At 42.1% G+C, this 21301-nt stretch overlaps 2 protein-coding genes across 3 annotated transcripts in view; one reads left to right on the top strand and one right to left on the bottom strand.

Annotated features, from left to right (window-relative positions):
- Positions 1-12232, top strand: part of LOC149863662 (uncharacterized) — a 232499-nt gene extending 220267 nt beyond the window's left edge. For both annotated transcript variants that reach the window (XM_090049518.1, XM_090049520.1), the window contains one exon: positions 10869-12232. In XM_090049518.1, coding sequence (XP_089905644.1) covers positions 10869-10956 — 88 coding nt within the window. In that variant the 3' untranslated portion in view covers positions 10957-12232. The remainder of the gene's footprint in view (positions 1-10868) is intronic.
- LMO4 (LIM domain only 4) overlaps positions 1-21301 on the bottom strand; it is an 85139-nt gene that overhangs the window by 10795 nt on the left and 53043 nt on the right. The gene's annotated exons all lie outside the window — the stretch shown is intronic.

Here is a 21301-nt window from a genome sequence, read left to right as displayed (position 1 = left end):
TGGCAGGCGGCTTAGCCCTAAGCTCCAGAGGGTGGGGGGAGGAGCTGTTCCAGCTGCCAGACAGCTGCCTCCTAGCCACGTGGGAATCGCGACAGGTCATGATCTTCACATGGCTGGCAGGCAGCATCCTGCCAAGCTGGGGCAGATCTCCCTGCCTCCTGTGGCCCCCTGCTGCCTAGGATTACCAGGAGCAATTTGTTCCTAATCAACATCTACACATACAGTATGGCGCATTATGCACTGTTTTTCTAATACCTCTGTTTACAGCTACTAGAAAACAGTGCATTTGACTAATACACTGTGCAGTAATTGCTACGCACATGTAGACAGTGATGATTTACTGTGCATTAAATTAATCTAATATGTAGTAAAGCATGTTGTATAGACACACCCTATGTGACCTCTGTCCATATGGAATTTATAGCCCCCAAGTGATGTTATGAAATTTCTGTATCGCAGAGTACCTCTATGTGCAGTGCTTCTATCAAGAATTGACAGGGACTATGTCACATACCCACTAGTCCTGAGAAAACTATGGGTTGCTAAGTCTTAATGATCATACCCATTTAGGCAGAAACCCCATAATGCAAAGGTTGGAGGAAATTAAGAGAACTAATTCCTCCAATTTCTCAGCAAGAAGAGGGAAGTGGAGACTGGAGTATCCCCAAGAAGACAAAATGACAAATCCCCAATGTGACAAATCAAGGGTTAAAAAAGTTCTCACAGGAGGGACAAGATTTTGGAGGAACTAGAAGCTCTGGAGAAAAGGAAAGAGGAAGGGGCATACCTGAGCTGTCCTACTTAATAGTGGGACCAAGTAAAGTCAACAGAAGCTTGACTTGTAGGAGAGAGATTCTGTGATTCAGAGAAAAGCGATGAGCTGCAAGGGAAGGATTTTGTATACCTGCAAGGACCCTGACCTAAGTCCAGGAAATGTTAATCTAGGCAGTAAAACAGTCTGTGAATGTTCAAAGGCATGAAATGCTTGTAGGATAGACTGTTTCTGTCTAGACCTGAATATCTTCTGTGCAACATAGGCATAATTGTGTTTAGAAACCTTTGCAAAGCATGTGTGTTGATGTGTTTTATATGCCATGTATCCCAGGAGAGTTCAGTTGTAAAGCCAGAATGCTAGTGTTGTTGAAGCTTGGAAAGTGTTTGCTTGAACTACTGGGAGACTGTGGGGGTCAGAACTGGTCTTGAAGGCCTTTAGCAGCTGAGCTGTGTGGTGTCATCTCTGTGACAGAGCTTATGCCCAGGAAATGTGCCAGAAAGACTCCCACTTTGACAATGGGGAGTCACCCTCAACTTTGAAAGCAGATTTTGTCAGCTTCTCAAAATGCTTTTGCTTGCCAATCCTTTGCATCACCTTCATCTTATCTAGAAAGAGCCTGGGCCAACTGGCTTTCATCCATCTCTTATCTCTGCCAGACACAAGGAAGCTGTAACATATGGTTTCAATGAAAAGGAGACATAGAGCTTGGTGTCATCAGGATATTGATGACACTGTAGCCTATACCATTTCACAGCATCCTCCAGGGTTTCACATAAGTTTTAAACAAGAGAGGTAATACTGGTGCTCCACAGCTGAGAGGCCTGAGGAAGAAAAACTATTTGCCAGCCTCTAAGAGCTTCCTGAAGTTGGCAGGACACTTTTCGAAGCATTTTTTCTCTTCTGCCATATCAACAACACCACAAGGTCAGTAGCATCAAAAGCCCCTGCAAGACCTATCTATGCCATCTGCTCTTTCTGCATTTGCACATAGAGGTCATCTGTGGCCATAATTAATGTCTTTTCAATCCAGCGTTCAGGTCTGAAACATGACTGAATAGCATCTAGAGAAACAGAGGGTAGCTGCTGAGGTTTGCCTGCCATCACCATCTCTTGAATCTTTCATAGAAAAAGCAGACCATGCATCAGACAATCGTCAATGAGGACACACGTAAGAGGACGATACTAGTGAAGTCCATCTTACTTTCACGTAATACAAATAAGTAGCAGAACTTATCCTCTAAACTGTTGTGCAGTAGACTACAATAATAACACCTGATAGAAAATGTGCTGACAATAGCTGGACTGGGCAAAAGTGGTTTGGAAGTACCAGCAGATAAATGTGTGAAAGGTTTTTGGTTTTCTCATTTTGCAAACCTAAAATTCTTATTTGTTGTTATTTCAACTTTCAAAAGGCAACAAATCATGCTGTTTCCACTTCATAAGCATCAATTTTAGCCATTGTCTGCATATATTCTAGTTCTCCTTGGGTTAGAGAAATATCATAATTATCATTAGAACTTTGTGAAGGAGGAGATTAGACTTTTCAGTATGACTAACTGTTTTCTCAAGACATACTGGCTGCAATGGAGTAACTGAGCTGACATTTGCACAGATGGGCAGATGGTGCCTGTGACATGTCTGGTTGCCTAGTTGAGAAAACTGAGCCACTATGTTTCTTCATTAGTTGCTATAGGGAGACCACTTCCCATAAAATGTATCCCACATTGTCCTTTTTGCTAAATTTAAAGGAAAAGATATTTAATCATAAGAAAACCGGGCCATTATGTTTTGGCAGAAGACTCTGATGATTTTTTCCCGAGATATTAGTGTGCTTTTGTTCCACACCCAAGACATCTCTCCTGAGGGAAACTTCAGGCACTATCATAAACTATTATCCATTTATGCAGATAAGCATAAGTCCAAAGAGACAGAGGGAGAGAGAGTGGGCGAGGGGGGCAGTGCTAGGAGAGAAAAGCAAACGAGCAATAAACCTGTAGGAACAAAGGGAGTCACAAAAGCTTAATCCAAGTAATGAGATAAGAATCCGTATTTCTTGTTTAAACCGTACATAACGCTATTCATTTTGTGAATGATTTCTTGTACTGCAGTTTCCTGTTCAATCTGGTTTTTAATTTTTTTTTGCCTAAGAACAGCAATCCTGAGGTCAGCGATGGAGCATCCAGGAAGGCTGAAGTTTCCAGCACAGGCTTCTGTGTCTTTTTGCAGTTGATGTCAGATTCATTCATTCTTACACATAGAAGTCTCCCTGCCTGTCCCAGAGACAGCACAGGGGCATTGTAAGCAGGTGATGGCATATATGAGGATGGTGGAGTTGCAGGTGAATGAACCTTGGATGTTGCAAGTGAATGAACCTTGGGCTTGGATGCTGTACTCCTTGTTAATAGGTTCAGTGATGATGATGTGGTTTGTAGTGATGTGAGGACACAGCAGGCATTTGGGTCCCTCTGTGTAACAGGGATAATGCATTCTTACTTGATAGACATGGTCTCTGTTCATACAGTGTTTTGCAAAGCGAAAAGCACTTTAGAAGTGATAAGTATTGTTTCTATTAAAATTGTTTAGCTGCAGACACTGATGACTTTAGTGACTGTGCAACCAAATAAACTAGTATATCCTATGCTACTCCAAAAATTCTGTATTCAGTCATATAAATAACAAAATGAGTGATACAGGGGATGACAGTGGAACAGTTACAAGCTCACTCATCTGTGCAAGCTGCTTTCACTGTACCCCTCCCTTTTCGAACCATGTTCCTATGGGAAGCAAATTTTCCATTATCAATTCAAAGTATCACAGCAGTCTTCAGTAAATCAGCAGTTAGTGTTACAAGCTCAAACTTCACTGCAGGTTTGATGTTCTTGGTCTAGATTCTACTCTCACAAGCACGGGTAGGTTCCCAGAGGAACTCCATGGACTTCAAGGGAGTCACACTGCAATTATATTGTGTAACTGAGATTAGAATTCTTGTCCTTTGTGTCAAAAAAGTAAGATTTGTTAATCTGACAAAAACAGGGGACAAAGATCAGCCTTGGTACAAGCAGTGAGTCCACCTCATGAGCCAAATTCCTACCTGGTGTAAGTGAGCATATCATCCAGGGGGCCCAGCCTTGCTCTCATTTCCAAATATCAGTCTAATGCAGAACAGCACTGGGCCTGAAGGGGATGAGAGGGATGGGGTGGGGGTGTAGTAATAAAGGAAGCTAATAAAGCTTCAATAAATTATTTTTCTCTGCTTTATCTTCCATATTCTTCTTAGCTGCTTTTCTGACTTTATGCCCACTTCTGCCATCTTAGTTATACTCATTTCACTCTTCAATTGAATGCCAAATTAGTGCAGGTTGTGATGCTTGCCAGATACAGGGGCTATCCAAGAATAACTGTGCTGTCCCATGGAGAGATACTAGAGCTATCTTGGGTACTGGGAGCACTATAGCTGCACTAGAGCAGCACTTCACCCAAGTTAGTTAGCTCTGCTGAGAAGTAGGTAAAGCGCTATATATACCACTGTGAGTGGTATGCCACTGCTTCTGCTACTTGAGGTAATTCGTTCGGAGTGTACATGCACATTACCCTATCTCTTCTGAGCAGCTTACACATAATTTATATCATCATTCACATTATTACTTAATTTTTCTCCAAAACATAATGGTCACTGTATCCACTTATACTATGTCTGAATGTGGCCTACGTGTATCATAAACTACCTTATGATACAAATATAGAAATCTGTTTTTACAAAGCACAAATGAAGATTTTGTAGAACACAAAGGTTCAGATCCTTAGCTGCCCCAGAGTCACACCTGACCATGATCTAGCCCAAAGTGTTTTTTAAAGGAGAGAGATGGGGCAGAAGAATTAATTAAATGACTTGCCCAAGGTCACACAATTTGTCAGAGATGGAAGCCAGCTCTCCTGACTCCTAGCACTATACTAAAATACCTGAAGACTTTTATCTTTTGTTCCTCGAATATACATTAGGTTCTGTTCCTTTCTGATATTAGCAGAGACAGGCATAGAGACATAAGAGCAAACTGTCTGCTGGTGTCACTCCATTGACTTCAGTAGCATTCTGACAGCTGAGAATTTAGTGAACAGTCCACAGTCAAATTCCAGTTGTGGAAAATTACGTAGATCCACAATATACCCCTCACGGAACTGAAGGCTGAGAACTGTTTTAACTCATCTTCTCACACTTAAAACACTATTGTGTATATGCCAAAGCTTAAAGCAGGCCACCACTGATAGCAACTGGAAAACACAGGGTAAGGAGGAACTGGATTTGGCAACAATTCGAGCACAGCAGGTTTCAACAGTTTACTTTGGAAGTAATTGTTCACTAAACAACCATGATTTAATTATAGTGGAATAATCCCAAGTTTGGTAACTTTTTATTAAAAACTAGGCTATGCAGCAGTTATGTAAACACTCTGCTCTTAGCTGAGATTGGCTGTTCACAAACTTTTCAGTCTCTGCATGATTTTGGAGTGCTGGATTGTTATGTGATTCCTCTTATTTCTCCTATATCACTTTTAATTGCTAATAAACTCTACGTAGAAGGAAGAACAATGGTATCTGTTCTGCACATAAACGCCATCCACCACACGGGTACATAAATAACAGAGAGAGAAATTTAGCATCACATATTTTAGGCCCAATCCTGTAGCCCATTCAGTTCAGTGGTGCTGCTCACAAATGAAAGCACCAGAAGGAACCCACAAAATGCTATTTGACCAACCAGTAACCATACAGTCAAAATAATTCTGCTCACAGACTTAGAACAACCAGTTATATACTTTATTAAAACAACTAGGCCTGATTCAGTTCTCGTGCCAAAGGTTATGTCACCGTGGTGAGTAGAGTTACACTGGTGCTATGTTTCAGTGATGAGCACTATGGTGAGATGAGCATCATCTCCCATATCTATTAAAAATAAATTCCATCTCAGTTGTTAGTAATGGAGAACCAGTTCTCCAAACCTTACATATCTCTGCTGTCCAGATCTAGATTTGTATATAATAAATATGTTATGTGGACTCCATGCAGGTCTCTTTTAAATATGCTCCACTGTGTTTGCTAATCGGGCTTTTTTTTTCTTCCTTATGCAGCCTGTCTTCTCAGGGCAATGTATGTTTCTGCAGTGGTGTTTTGTTCTGTTCCTATTAAAACCACTGAAAGTGCCAGGAAAAAATTGGTCTTTTTAATCTTTCCAAAATTGTTATGTATATTAGCAAGCTCAGGGGCTCAGTCATCCAGAATGTGGCCATGTGCTGTTAAACCAAGCATTTGGTTTACAGAATTCTAAGAGGTGAATGCATTTAATGCTGAGTAGTACAGCTAGTAGGATTGTTATACTCTGTCCTTGCACCTGTTTAAATTTATTTCACAATATCTCAGGCACATCCCTTAAAACCTTTGGTTTGGAGGCAGTCTTGTTCAGAATAATGCCCTATAACAAATCTATGCGCCCTAAATGAAAACCCCATTAAAACCACTTGCTTGCCACTCGCTTGCTTGCCAAATATGTTAAGTAAAGTTAATATAAGGGGATTTGCCTTTAAATTCCAAGGGAGCAATACCTGAAAAGGCTGAGATTGTAGTACAATTGCCTATTTACTGTGGACAGTATATTTAGAAGCTAATCATCTAATCTAATAATCTAAAATAGTATTTGACAAAAAGGTCAAGTGTTTAATATTGGGGCTAGGAGAGCCATAAAAAATCTATAAGGAAAGAGCTACTTGGAACAGCTAGCCAGACCCAGTGCCTTGATTTGTCATTGTATCTTTCAGTTCCTCCTTTCCTTCCATAAAAATGTCTAACTCTCTTAAACTCAAATTATTCCATATGTTTTCTGCTTTTAGAGGACATAATTCTACTTGAATTCCCTGCTTACTCTTCATTTCTGGGTTGCCAGATCAAACTGTTCTCTCTCTCAAAGTCTGATAGAACTTTTCAGAAAGTTTTAAGGCTTCATAGAATAAACAAAGTTCTTCTTGAGGACGAAGGGAACTTTGATTGTTATGGAAGACCACTTAAAGTGCAATTAAAGAGGTTTTTAAAAATTAAATAATTGTTTTACAAAACTTCATGTAATCTACATTCCAGATCTTTTAGCCAAATGGACATCCGCCAGAGGAGCTGGAGGGAGTGGACCAAATCCAGTGCTGCTGTAAATGGGTCCAGACTCTGAATCGGCCCAATATTGGTTAGAGCACAGAATTATAAATAAAATGTGCTGGTTTGTCTGTCCTAGGCTGCTTCAGATTTATTCTGTAAATCTGGTCAGTTCATTTAACTTGTTAGGACCTCAGTTCTCCTACTGTAAAACAAGGATGATACGTTCAGATTGTTCTTGAGGACTTCAATCATCAGTCCACTTTGAGATCCTCAGATGGCACTGTAAACGTGCATGGCATTATTATTGTTGTCATGCTCCCTCCCCTCTGTTCTCCTGATAATATTCCAAGTGTCTGTTCTTCATGACTCCCCAGTTGCTGCCAATTTCCTTTCCTTCCACCATCTTCTTGTCTGCTTCCAGGGCCTCCACTTTTATTCTGCCAACTGGCTCTGACCCTCTCTTGGAACCATAAAAATGTATAAATCCCATTCTGTACACTAGTGGCTTCCAATCCTTTTGGTGCCATGACCTGACTTCCAGACTTGAAACCCAACTTCCATTGCGCCCACAAACACATACAGCCACAATTCTGGTCCAAGACTGTCTGTGGTAATTGAATTTATGTGAGGCCAGCAGTACCTTCAACTACAGGAAACTGGAAGACTGAGTCAGTTTCCCTGGCATCATTTTTCTTTCATGGTAGAAAAAACAATCATAAAGCTTTTGTATGCATTGTACCCTTGCATGTGTGACTTAGTTGTCAGAGGGTGCCTTGTCCAATGCATGCCTTGTCCACATTTAAATGTTATAAATAGAGAGTATAAGTAGGAATCATGCTGAACTTATAGTAATGGATTTTTTTTCTGAATCAGCACAGTAAGAAGAAGTTAAAAGGTCTGTTCAAAAAGACACCCTACCTAATGGTGATAGCTGGCAGTAAGAGGTTGATCTATCTTCAGTAGTAGCTAAATTCCTACCAAGTTAAATTGGTGCAGAATCATGAAATTCATGCCCAGCTTTTCACAGCTGCCCTCTTACACCATCTACTCGTATCTTCACACTTGACATTCTTGCCAGTTGGCAAAGATGAACTTGGCTGAGGGGGAAAGAAAATGACCCTTTTAAATTCACCAAGCAACTTCCCTCCAAGATGGGAAGTTACGCACACAAGCAGATTCCTTTAGACAACAGACCTTTGTTACAAAACACTGGACCATCATATACAAGATTCTGATCCCTGAAGTAAATGGAGCTTCTCTGCACCAGTCTTAACATTCCCAGTAACTATAGTGCTGTTGAATACTTGTGTATTGGTTATCAAACTAAACCCAGACCACTAGTGCCAGTGGGTGAAAGACCACAGAATAATAATAAATTGAATCTCTGAGAGATTTATTGCATTTAATAGTAAAGAAAAGAGGGGATGTACCCTTACGTGTCTCCTAAATGTTAGTCTTATGAGTGAGCTGTTTTTATATCCTTTCTAATAGTTTTAGACGTGTCAAAATTCATGATAGTTATCTTCATTTTTTTAGCTAATAATGGCAAGCATAATGTTAAAATAAGAAAAGTTAGATGACTCATTTAACCTTTGTTATGAAAGATTTTCAAGGTTTGAAAGTAAGAAAGAAAAGTAAAAGTAGTTATATCCTCGTGATATTTAAAAGCTGAGAAATTGCTACGTGTGAGGGCTGAGAAATTTTAATTGAATAATGTAATTTGTCAGATGGTCACGTAAGTTTGATTTTTTGATAATCAGAATGAATCCCATTGTTCAGCATTTGCCTAAGTTCTCAAACAATGGAACTGTTTCATGTAAATTTCTTCTGATGGAAAGTCATCCTTTTATAAAAGTGGTGTAACTATAACTGTGCTATATAAAGGTATTTTTTTCCTCCTCTGGAATGTGTTTTGTAAAAGCCGTTGCTTTATATTCTGTATTAGAAGTGATATACGATCCAAGATGTAAAACGGGGTGGGGGAGTCGTTAGCTATCCTCAATTACTTACTATTAACAAAGAATCCAGCAGCATTGCAATGGAATTGCCGTCATGCAGAACCTTTGAGTATTCTGCACTAACCATAAAGGGCCAAGTTCCACTGACTTCAGCTGAGTTTTGGCCAGAGAATCTGGCCTCAGAAACAGAGCATGTAGCCACACCAAACATCTCTTATCCCTCCATATTGGATAGTCAGTGACCAGTGATTTTCTATCACTAAGTATGCCCAGAGAAAGTGATATGTGCATGAACACTTCATAAAGCTTCAACTGTAAGGAGATAAGCCAGCCTGGGGGATTGAGCATTAATGTCACCTACATAAAAAATATTCTATGATAATAATAATTGTCACTCTTATTAAACCATTATTAAACGCATGTGGCACTTTCTATTAACAGAGACAGAGTACTGGACTAGCTGACAACTGGTGGTAAAATCATGGCTGTTCCTGTGATTTAGCCATACTGCTGTTATCCTGTTTGAACTAGGCAACTAGATAATAATTTGTGGACTTGTAGGTTTTTCCAGTTTTCCAGTGAAACGGGGTAATTGAGCTGTGTATTTCTTTGATATGATCTTGTTTATTTACAAAGAATAAGCTCTGTTCCCTTGAACCCAGAAGGTGTCAAGCTTCTGGTGATTGTTTCTTCGGAGGTTGTTTCTTTGCTCACAGCTCCAAGCCTCTTTCACTGGGTGCCATGACCCAAACTTACTCACTAGGCTTCTCTTGGGGACATGCGCTGTGTTTGGCCAGGCAAAGTCTGAAGTTTCCTTCTCTGTTTCCACTGTGCTTCTATAGCCTTTCTTGCCTTCCCTTCACCTTCCCGACCAAAAACAATTCCCAAAAAGGCACTCCGCCCACATAGTTCAGATTCCTGAATGGGACTCACATTCTGGGTGGTGACACGTGCCTGTTTGGTTTGGAGACTAATTTACTTCATAAGGCATTTAACTCTTTGTTTACCTCCCTCTCAAATGAAGGCTGTTACACCCAGCAGCTTCAACAACCTTTTGCCCAAACCACTATATGCTTGTGTTTTCTAACACCTCATTCCTATAGCAGCTTGCCAGAAAGAAAAAGAAAGCCTGAAATCTCGTATGAACACATAAGAGAATAAAACACAGGATTTCTTAGAACTGTATAAAGGGAGTAATTATACAGTTGGGAAGAGGTTTTTGCCACTTTTCTATTTATTTCCTGCAGAGAGGACCACTTGTTCTCATCCCATTTAGAGTCATATAAATGACTCCATTCCAGTCATGTCACAAATCTGAGACTGCATTCTGAACAGTGTTGCTGTTTTCTCAGTCTATTCATCCGATGGAGAAGAACCGACTTCTATAGCTAGCTCAGTACATGTAGAGATAGTTCATCTTGTTATACTATAGACATATTTTCTGTACATTTGCAAATAAGACTGTAAAAAAAGAGTTCTTTAGCTATTTAAAGCTTCTGAAAGGAGAGAGGGATACAGCAGTTTAGATTACCAGCAGCCTACAGTGTACATTCACAAAAATGTCAGTCTTAATGGCAAAGTTCAGGATAAAACTGTGTCAGCTAATTTAATCATTTACCATGAAATACCAGTTATCTTAATCTTACATGCAGTCCTTAAGTCTGCTGCATATTTTTGTGTAATTGAATCCTGACCCTAAAAGGGAGGAATCAAGGAATTTGCTTTTTAATGAATAGTTAGGATCTAAATGTTCCAGTTTAGAAATTTTATTCACAGCATTGTCAGATACTTGAATACTGAGCTCCTGATATTTCTGAGTCTATTTTTTTCTTTGTTTCATATTTGTTTTTCACACTATAGAAAATCATATTAGTATTCAGCTTCTAGGGAATTCAACAGACTTCTCTTGGAAAACATGCAAATGTTGTTCCCAGAATTTATAAATTAGCATCTAACCCAGATGATATATTTTGTTCATGTGGTTTCTTCCCATGTAGATACCTGATGTATTATTGCCGCAACAAATACAACAAGGCCAAGATGTCTTCATTTTCCATCAGAGCAAGGACTGTAAGAGCAATATGACTGAGGCATTGGTCTTCTGTGGCCAGCCGGTCAGAACCCATCAACAGCTGTGATGAACAGAGCAGAGACGGGGGGACAAGAGACAGTCAAAGCCAAATAGGGCTGAAGCCTGAAGCTGCATGTGTGGCTGGAGCAGAATGAGGCCAGGACCTAAGGAAACCCCAGCAGCAAAGGAAAGAAACAGATTGACTCTCAGTGACTCATTTAGCTCCTGGATTGGACAGATCTCTCCCCTGCTGGCAATTTGGCAGAACATCAATGGACAGATACCAGGATGGATAGTTTAAAATAATTGGGGTGGGAGGGGGGAGTAGAATCTGCAAAACTGCTAGCCATCCAGTTCTTCCCTGTGCAATAAATGACACAAAATTAATTGCATTTAGGTTATTAAATATTAAGTCGCTGGCTTTACCTCTATTTTGTCCAAAGCAGGAACTAGATAAAATTTGATTTTTGTGTCACTATGTTGATGAGTGAGTCAGGTCAGCCTCTTTGACACATGGGGAATATGGGTGGTAAACTTCTTCTAAATGAAAAAATTAATAAAATAATAATTAGCGCAAATGAGAACAGAACTAAAATCAAATGCAGTCAAGAGTTTCATTTAATTCCCAGCAGTTTAAATTTAATGTTTGGGGCCAGATTCTGCTCTTATTAAAAGACAATGAAAATTTTGCCATTGACTTCAGTGGGAGCAAGAGTGGGCCTTGAAGGCAGACAGAAAGGATTCCCTGTACTTTATATTTAATGCACAAAAACAGAAGCAACAGGCTCATTTAGTATAAGTAAAGGTCAGTTAAAATTATAGAGACATCCTTTGGAGCAAATCCTCTGCCTAGTATTTGCATATTTATGAACTAGAGATTACGACAGGCCATTCCATTTATTAGAGCAACGGTCCTATAGTTAATAGTCTGTCAGAGTTTCCATTATAAACCCCGTTTTTAGTGTTTTAATATCTCATCCATTTGAAATCATATTGGGAAGCATCTTGGCTTTGTGTTTTGAAACGATTTTTTTTGTTTGTTTAATTTTAAGTAATAATATATTGAAGTGAGTTCAGCCATTTCTGCCAGAGGGACCTGACAGAATATAAAATCATGAAGGCCTTGTAATGTAGGATAAGGGAGGATTTGACAATCACATCATTCAAAATTGTCTTGAAGTTTTGAAGAATAGGATTCTGAAATGGGTAGTCTGCAGAGGGACTATCAGTGCAAAGCTTAGTGACGGTGACCTGTCCCTGGTACACAGGGTACTCTTACCTTCCTGGTACCTTATCTTGTTGGCAGCCAACTAGCTCCAGTTTGCCTTCAACAAAGCTACTCTTTGGCTGAAAATCAACTGCCTGGTAGAGGGAAGACTGCAAATTACAACAGCAATATTTATGTGAGGCCTGGAATGGAAGCAAAGTAATAAAATTAAAAAACTGGCCCTTTGGTAAAGTTGCTTACTATAAATTATACCTTCTTCATAGGAGTCCCCAGAAAGAGTCAAACACCTAAGGGCTCCTATACACATGCAGGGAGACTTCTCCGATGCTCTGTAATTCAAGCACATTGGAGCAGACTCGATTAATTGAGTCTGCTGCAGCATGGTAACACTCCAGCAGATTCCAGCACAACATGTGTCAGTGTTTCTGCACTGAAAAATGCTGGTGGGGCAGTTTAAACTAAAGCTCATTCAATAAGCTTCAGTTCAGAGCACCTCATCACCATTTTTCAGTGCAGGGACACTGATAAGTGTGATGCTTCAGGCACTTATAATTAGCGCAGCTCTTGGAGCGCACTAATTAAAGCGTTCCTCCCCACCCCCTCCTGGAGCACATCTATAAAAGCCCTTTGAGGTCAGGAAGGAAAAGGGAATGCATTCTTTCCTTGTCTCGAGGACCTAGGTGGCCAACTGAGATCCTAGTGGGACTTGGTAGAGTCAGTTTAGGAGAGCTGCCCCAGACTTGTAGTTGATTGACTTTTCTGCCTAGAAGGTAATAGAAGTGCCTGTATAGAATCTGTGAAGTAGAATAGAAACTCTTTGCTTTAAAAGCTATGGCACATTAACACATTTTAAAATATATGTTTTAAAATGTGGTTTAAATCAAAAGCCTCAGGTCCTGAAACACCCCTGATCCAAATGGTCATGTGAATTTTACATCTGACCCGGTGGGGGCAACCAGGCGTACAGGCATTTGCATTTTGTGGTGTTTCAGATTGCACGCACTGCATGTTAAATGCGGCATTCTTAATTTGCAGCAAGGGGGCAAAATTTGCTATTGGAATTCCTGGTAGCAAAAAAAAAAAGCCCTGATAAAAAAGCAGGGCAAAGCACATGAAAGTAGCAAGCAACCAGACAAATGCAAAGTCTCCATACTGGGGCACAGTGTGCCTCAACATAGGGGCTCCCCTATTCCCATGTGCCTCAGCATGTACCAGCCCAGGGTTGTCTGCTCCCCACTCTTCAGGCACACTGTGCCCCATCCAGCCACTCTGCGGCTCACTGAGGTGCAGTGTACTTCAGCGCAGGGTCTCTGCAGCATGCGGAGACAGAGGAGCAGGCATGCCTGGGCTGCCTGCTCCCCCATCTCCACAGGGTGCCTCGATGCTGGGACTGCTTGTCATCTTCTCACCCTGCTCTGAAGCACCCTGTGCCCCAGCTAGCCTCCACACCACAACACATGGAGCATGGCTGGGAGCCAGGAGGAACTGGCCATGGCCTGCAACAAAAGGCATGTGCAGGGGCATGTACTGTGGCACAAAGTAGTGGCACAAGTGTTCTGCTGCAAGCGCGTGCCCCTGCTTATCTGGACGCAGCCATTGACTCTATAATGAACAGAAAGGAAAAGCCCAGATGAGAATGAACCACTCAAACTTCTGGACAATATGGTCCACATCAGCCCCATGTCTACTTATTTTTTAAAGAAAAAAGCAATAGCAGAAAAATTGCTAACTTCAAGGTTCTTCCAAATTCCACTCCAGAATGATCATTACCAGTCTTCCTTTTCCAGACAATCTGCGAAACGTTTTGCAGCCAAAAATTATCTCTGGTTATGATGGGTGATCATAACTTAGAACTAGGCAGAGTTCATGCAGAAAACTAAACTTTTTTTAAAAGCAGGTATTGCACAAGGTAGCAGCAATAATGGCACTGCCAAGACTGCATTCAAAAGTATAGAGTGTACACTGTGTTATGTGTTGTTTCATGGAAGATATACTACATTCTGGAACTTATCTGAGCAGCAGTGTTCACTACATATTTGTTTTGATGTTTTCTAATTTACCTTGCAGTGAAACAAAAACATGTACAACTTATTTTAATGTGTTCTGAATGTTAAGAATACTAATTATTATGTAATTAGTCACATCAGGATGTGTGCAATTGTGCAATAACAGCATTCCTGGGTGTGGCAGGTATGTAGGGTGAATGCCAGCACTCATCTAGACATAGTATTATAATTTTACACAATAACATATGCCTGGGGTGGGTGTTGCAATTATATTTTACATTAAAACAATGATTATATTAACAAAACAGATCTTAGCCCTTATAAAAATATCTTTCTGCTAAACTAGGGAAATCTTGTAATAACAATACTACTTTACAATGTCCTCTTTCATCTTCAAAGGAACCAAGAATATTTTACAAGCATGTAAATTCAATGCAGACACTATGCACCAGGAGCTCTTCATCCACCTATAACAAGAGGTCATGCCCAAGTGAAAATGAGACAACTGCTGTGATAATGCCTGAAACTATTATTATGCAACAGGAAGTGAAAATTTATATCCCTTTGGGTGCATCTACACATGCCAATTTGAGGCACATCAGCCATTTTTAAGGCACATTAAGGGCATCGGTCTACACATGCGTATCCTTAATGCACCTTAAAATGGCTATTTTGGGCTATTCACACCTAAACTTGATACCTGCAAATAGCTAAAGCAACTTAACACATGTGTAGACATGCTAAGGTGCATTAACTCTGTGTATCTCAATTGACTTGGGACTAAAGTTAGTCCCAAGTCCACACACCATATTAATGTGCTAGATACATGCCTAAATCACCTTAATGCACAATACACAAATGTACATTAAGTTCAGGCACGCATAAAGGCACATGTAGAAATGCCCTCTGCCACGTAAAAGAGTTTCATAGGGCTGAATCATGAAGTAGAGAATTAAAAAAAATATATTTGAAATTTCACCAGACTTATTGTGAAACTGAACTATTGTACAGCAGTAGCTGAGGCTGCTACAGTGTTTTGTTGTGGGGGAGGAGGTATACATTCATCCAAATGGCAGCTGGACAGCGGGAGAAATGCAGGGGCCAGGCAGCAAAAAGCAATAGCAGCAGCAACTTTGGCTGGCTCAGAAGAACTAGCCTGCTTCAGACTGAGGTAGGTTATTTTGACCCACTGCTCCTGAAACATTGTCCTGTTCTACCAGTTTTAATATTAAGGAAAAACAGCTATGCTCAGAATCCAGTTCTTCTACCCAAGTGTATCTGGGGTACACCGAGCAAGAGTGCTGCTGTGAAAGAATTTTCTAGTAATTAAAACATAAGGTAGGGAGTAAGACATGCACACTGTGAGCCCCTACTCATTTGTAAGAGGCAACAAAAGTCTACTCTACCCAAGTTCAAGTCCCTGTTATATATTCATCACTTCTTCCATCTATGACACTTCTATAGATATTGACAGACATTCTACTCAACTGCAGTGAGATCCACAGTGCAGGTTGGAAAGATCGCCTCCATCTTTTACTTCCATCCTTCATGAATTGTGCTTTCTAACATAGCACACATTATTTTTTTGCTTGTTCTCCAAGATGAAGAAACCAGCAAAGGAAATGAAAATGTGCCCCTCCCCCTCCAATAATAATAATCACCAAACTCCAGCACATTCTAAATGTAAAACTTCAAGGCCTGAAGTAGAATTTTTTCTTCTGCATGAATGAAGCAAGGTGAGGTGTTTTCTGAAGATGATTTTATCTTTGAGTCTAAAGATCTTGAATGTGGTTTGGCAAGGTAATAAAGATACTCATGATAAAGTCAAATTGCTCTCAGGAAATGTAAGCAGACATGGTAAAGAAACTTCAGAAGAATGCTGTAGATGCTGGACAAGGTTCTGTGGGTAAATCTGGTGTCTTTTATTAGACCGACTAAATAATTGGAAAAATTGTTTTTTGCAAGCTTTCAGGTACACACACACCCTTCTTCAAACATATGGAGAGTCTGCTGATGAATTGTGTGCTCTCCTGGGTAGATTCTGGAAGAAGAATTAATAGTAAGTGGAAATGAATTTTAAAAATCACAGCTAATTAATGCAAATTGTTAAAAGAGATGACTCTTGTTAAATAAATTATCAAACACTTGAATGCTGCTTCTACTTTCTCCCTAATAAGTATTGCCTTATTGGAGCTCTAGGAGACTGGCAAGGATGGTAAGTTGGGTCAATTTTTAGGGATCCTGCTATGCTTGTTGTTGATGCATGCAGTCTTGCCGGCCTGTAGCACAGTAGATCCCCTCAAGTTAAGTCTAGAATGCATTGTTCATGGTCTAGTGCTGCAGTCATAGAATCATAGAAAATTTGGGTTGGAAGGGACCTCAGGAGTTCAACCCCCTACTCAAAGCAGGACCATCCCCAACTATATCATCCTAGGCAAGGCTTTGTCAGCTTGTGAGTTATGAGCTATGTCTAACTTCCTCCCCTACTCTTGTTTAACAGTAAGTTTTAGTTGGTAATCTCATTGGTTAGGCTGGATCTGCTTTTTTCCCAGATCTTAGGAAGCGTATTCAGTAGGGCTGTGTGAAATTTTGCTGGCTGTTTTGTTTCAATGTTGTTTCAACTAATTTCAAGCTCAAAACAGTGAAATTGAAATGAAACAAAGGGCTTTGAAAGAGTCACAAAATGAAACGAGGGCAGTTGAAACATTTCAAAAGTTTTGAAACGTTTCAAATTTCAAAGCTGAGCTTGCTTGTAGGGAAACACAAAGCAAGGAAAGGGATGGGGAAGAGCAGGGAAGGACTGCTCTCTTTATTGACTGTGTAGCTGGCCAGTGACTGTGATGTTTCCCTGAGGTCCCTTCCAATCCCAGTGCTCTGGAGGAGGGATGGAAAAACAGCATAAAAAGCAGTGTTGTTTGAACTGAGGTGCTTTCTGCCTTTGGGTCAGTTACTGAGCTATATTCCAGCAGCTCAGCAGCATCAGACAACAAAGGCTATCATTTCCTACTTGCTAGCCTAGCAAGTGGGATTCATCTCTACCTTTTGCTTTCTATACCTTTTAATTATATTATTATATTAATTGATTCCTTTCAATTTATTCCTCCCCCAAAATCCTCTTTTTGTTTTTGTTAGTCTATTTTAATTCTTTTCCAGTCTGTGCTTTCTCTCACAGTGAGCATTCCATTCACTGGGCAGGGAAGCACAGCATAATTATATTGCAAATTATAATATAGAATTTATATAGGAACACGTACATACATTTATATATTTTGATTTTATTTATTACATAAATACACATTTTTACAATTATCTTATCTACATACGTTACATAAATCAGATAACATTACGGAAGAAGACACAGATTTTCCTGCACACCAAGGCAAAGACAAGATACTATGAAACATACCATGTGCTGGAAAGGCAACTGGCAAGCCTTCAGGGAAGTTCTCCCTGCAAACTGAGACTCAGCCTCTTTGCTACAGCAAGCAGGCATGAGACTTCCACTTGTTCTACAGGCAGCAAGGAGAGGGGGCAGTGCCAGTGCCACTGCTTGTGCCTGAGTCTGCATCCCCTCCAAGAGTACCAGCCATAACCCTCCTCTACCACCACCATGACAACAAGCAGCAGCACCAGCATAACAGTCTCCTCCACCCCCATTTCACTTCCCATGCTGAGCCTTTCAGTGCCATAGGAAGAGCTGAAGCTGAATTAGGATCTGAGAATCATAGCAAGGGAAATTCTGGGGAAGAAGGGGGAATCATCTGAGTTTGTGCTTCACACCTCTCAAGTTTCCCCTAGAGCCAGGTCTCCTTCCCCTGAAGGCACTTGGGAGGAGGCTGAGGTAGAGGTGGAGGCAAGTGGCTCAGCTGAGTCCACTCCTCCTGTTGCTGTGCTGCTGCCTGCTGGGGAGGGGGAAAAGGCAGCATCCACACATGCACCCACACCCCAGAAGCGAGCTGGTAGTGTGGTCTGGGATCTTTTTGAGCTGGCAGATGCTCCCACATACACTATCTGCCTGCACTGCCGAGCCAAAACCAGCTGGGGCAAAAGAACAGAACACATGAGCACCATGGGGATGCTGATGCATCTCCATAGGCACCACCCATTTGCCCTTGCTCCTCAGACTGGCACCAGTGGAAGTATGCCCAAAGGGGAGTCCCCCTTTCACTCCAAAGCCCCCATCCCCGCCAAAGCAGAGGCAGGCTACCCTGGAACAGTGGAAGAAAGATGGAAAGAAAGGGGGGTGCATTGCAAAGGCGAGAGAGATCACCCAGACCATTGGAGAGATGTTTGCTGTCAATGGCCAGCCCTTCTCCTTAGTTGAGTGGCCAGGGTTCAGGCAGCTCATGGCACTCATGGCCCTATCATACCAAGTGCCCATACGTACCAGATTCCATGGTCCCCTCCCTGTATGAGGCATGCAGGGAGTACTTGAGGGAGGAGCTGTGCAAGGGAGGTCTGCAGGTGACCTTACACTTCATCTCGGACATCTGGAGCAGCCGGGGTGGAGATAACACCTACCTCTCCCTCACAGGGCAGTGGTGAGACCAGTCAGGCCATTGGTGGGCTCTTCTTCAAGCTGAGGTGATGGATGAGTCCCACATGGCAACAGAGATCATGGGAGCTACAAACCTCTTGATGCAGGGGTGGCCCATTGGGCAGGGCAAGCTTCCCTGTGGGTTCATGATCAGTGACAATGGGGCCAGTATGAGCAAGGCAGTCCATGATGCCAATTTTGTTGGCATCCACTGTGTGGCACACAAGTTCCACCTCATTGTTAGGATGCCTTGGAGGGGGACAGGGCTTCTGGTGACAGTGCCAGCACCACCAGCAAGCTCATTTCAAAATGCAGGAAGGTGGCAGGCTGCTTCCACCAGAGCATCAAGTGGGACAAGAAGTTGCAGGATAAACAGGCAGAGCTGAGCATCCCACAGCACAAAATCATGCAGGATATGGAGACTTGGTTGAACGCCACATACCTGATGCTTGAGAAGCTGGTGGAGCAACAGAAGGCCATCCATGAGATGGCCTTGCTCAGGGAGATTGGGATCAGCAGCCCCCTTAACAGAGCTTGACCATCCCCCAGATCTTGGTGATCCTCAAGCCCTTCCTAGAGGCCACTGCTCAGTGCTAGCAATGCCCTCCTTAGCCAGCCCCATACTGAGAGAACTTCAGAACCAAATGTTGCTGGCTGGGGCAAGCCACTGTCACCAGATCTGCAGGCCCTGGTGAAGCGGCTGAAGGAGGGCATCAGGAAATGGCTTGATCCCTTGTGGTCCACTACAGTCTACGTGTTGGCTGCCATGTCTGACCCAAGGGTGAAGGGGAGCTTATGCAACAGCCAAAGCCTGAACCAATGGGCAGAGGTGCTGGTGAAGAGATTCAAGGAGGCAAAATGGCAGAGGCGGGGAGACCTGGAAGAGGGGGATCCACTGTCCCATGCCAGCATGCCATCCACCAGCCAGGCTCCTCCTCCATCACAGGTGCTCCTGATGTGGGCCAAGGGCATGGCTTCCACAGTGCGATCCAGAGGCACCAGACCCCACCATCAGGCAGGTAGTGCTCAGGCCTTGGTGGCTGCCTATTTCACCAAAAATGTGGAGTCGCTGCTGTGTGACCCCTTGGCCTACTGGGCAAGCTGCTGCCAGATGTGGCCAGATCTGACCATGGTTGCCCATGAACACCTGCCCTGTCCACTGACCAAGGTTTGAAGTGAGAGGGTGTTCAGCATTGCTGGTGATGTAGTGAACCCCCAACACACCTCCTTGGATCCTGGTTTGGTGGAGCAGCTGGTGTTCCTCAAGGTGAACCTCCTGCTGCTGGGGTTCCCCAAGCGCCAGGTGCAGACAGAGTGAATGCCACCCTCCTCACTCTATCTGCATCTATCTCCGTTTTTCATTTTTTAAAAAACATTTAATGCCCTGCTCTCAGAGCTGGAGGTGGCATTCACTGCATAACTAGCCAGCAGGGGAAGAACATATCCTTGCTGAGCTTCCATGCCAGGACAAACTTGGAGGTATTGCCTGGGGCTATGGGGAAGAAGAAGGCTCCAGGTCCTGGGCATGACCGCTAAAACTGCACTATGCCAAGGTCATATGAAATGAAACTCGAAACAAAACACTGTCCTGTTGAAACAGCGAAATGGAAATCAAAATGAAACGGTGCTGTTTCACACTTTCCTAGTATTCAGTGCCTGAAAACTTATCTAATATTTGTCCCAAATATATAGTTGGTCCAGTAAAAGATATTACCAAACAAACCTTGCTTTCCACATGCATAGGCATGAACTCTGGATACTTTGGTCCTATTCCATATCTAAATGTTTCCCACAGCTAGCACCCAGGAGTACTATCCTAATCTACCTCAGGTAAACACAGAGCTTTCCTATTCGTCTAGTAGGCAGTGTAGTGCAACTTGCATAGGCGCTTGCCTTTCCCTATTCTGACTATAGTCAGCTTTCATCAATCTTAATCTTTCTCAGACAAGTAGCACTCTCTTTCTCTTTATTGCTCTCTCTCTCTCTCTGTATATATATAGAGAGATATATATACCCTATTCTTTTCAGTGGGGAACATTTACTGCCCTCCCTGGGGAGAGGAGGACTTGGAGCAGAGTCCATGCTCTTTTAAACCCAATAGCCTAGAGATTTAGGGGACTTTCCCAGGCAATGAGAGATTTCAGTTTTGGGACAAGCGCCCCAACTATTCACTGGGCACGTCTTTATGAGACACAATGTGACACTGTTGTTGCTATTACACACTAGGGTCGAAAACGACCCATGCACTGCTGGGACTGTGCAGTACTGGCAGGTTCTGTGCAGTCATTTAATACTTGCTAAACCAGCTATGCAGTCAGGGGCACATGTAGACGTGGCCGCTAGGTTATTGGCTAAAAGGTGTATGGGCCTGCCTCCAAGTCCTCCTCGTCCCAGAGTGAGCTGCATCCCTATATGAAAGCAGAAAGGGTTTCCCTGAAAGGGTTCTCCATTGGGTCCTGCTCCTACTACTTCCCATTTCCAGTAGTTGTTAGTTATAATTTGTCTCTGTGGAATGATTTTCAGACTCCCAAAGACATTATGAGCGTCTAAGGAATTTATGAGATAGCAGTCAGAGGCCTAGAATTATG

The sequence above is a fragment of the Crocodylus siamensis genome, chromosome 5, assembly GCF_052110815.1.
Source record: "Crocodylus siamensis isolate JL-2025a chromosome 5, ASM5211081v1, whole genome shotgun sequence".
NCBI classification, from domain to species: domain Eukaryota; kingdom Metazoa; phylum Chordata; order Crocodylia; family Crocodylidae; genus Crocodylus; species Crocodylus siamensis.
Note: the sequence above shows the minus strand (reverse complement) of the source record. Positions and strands in the feature narration are given on the sequence as shown.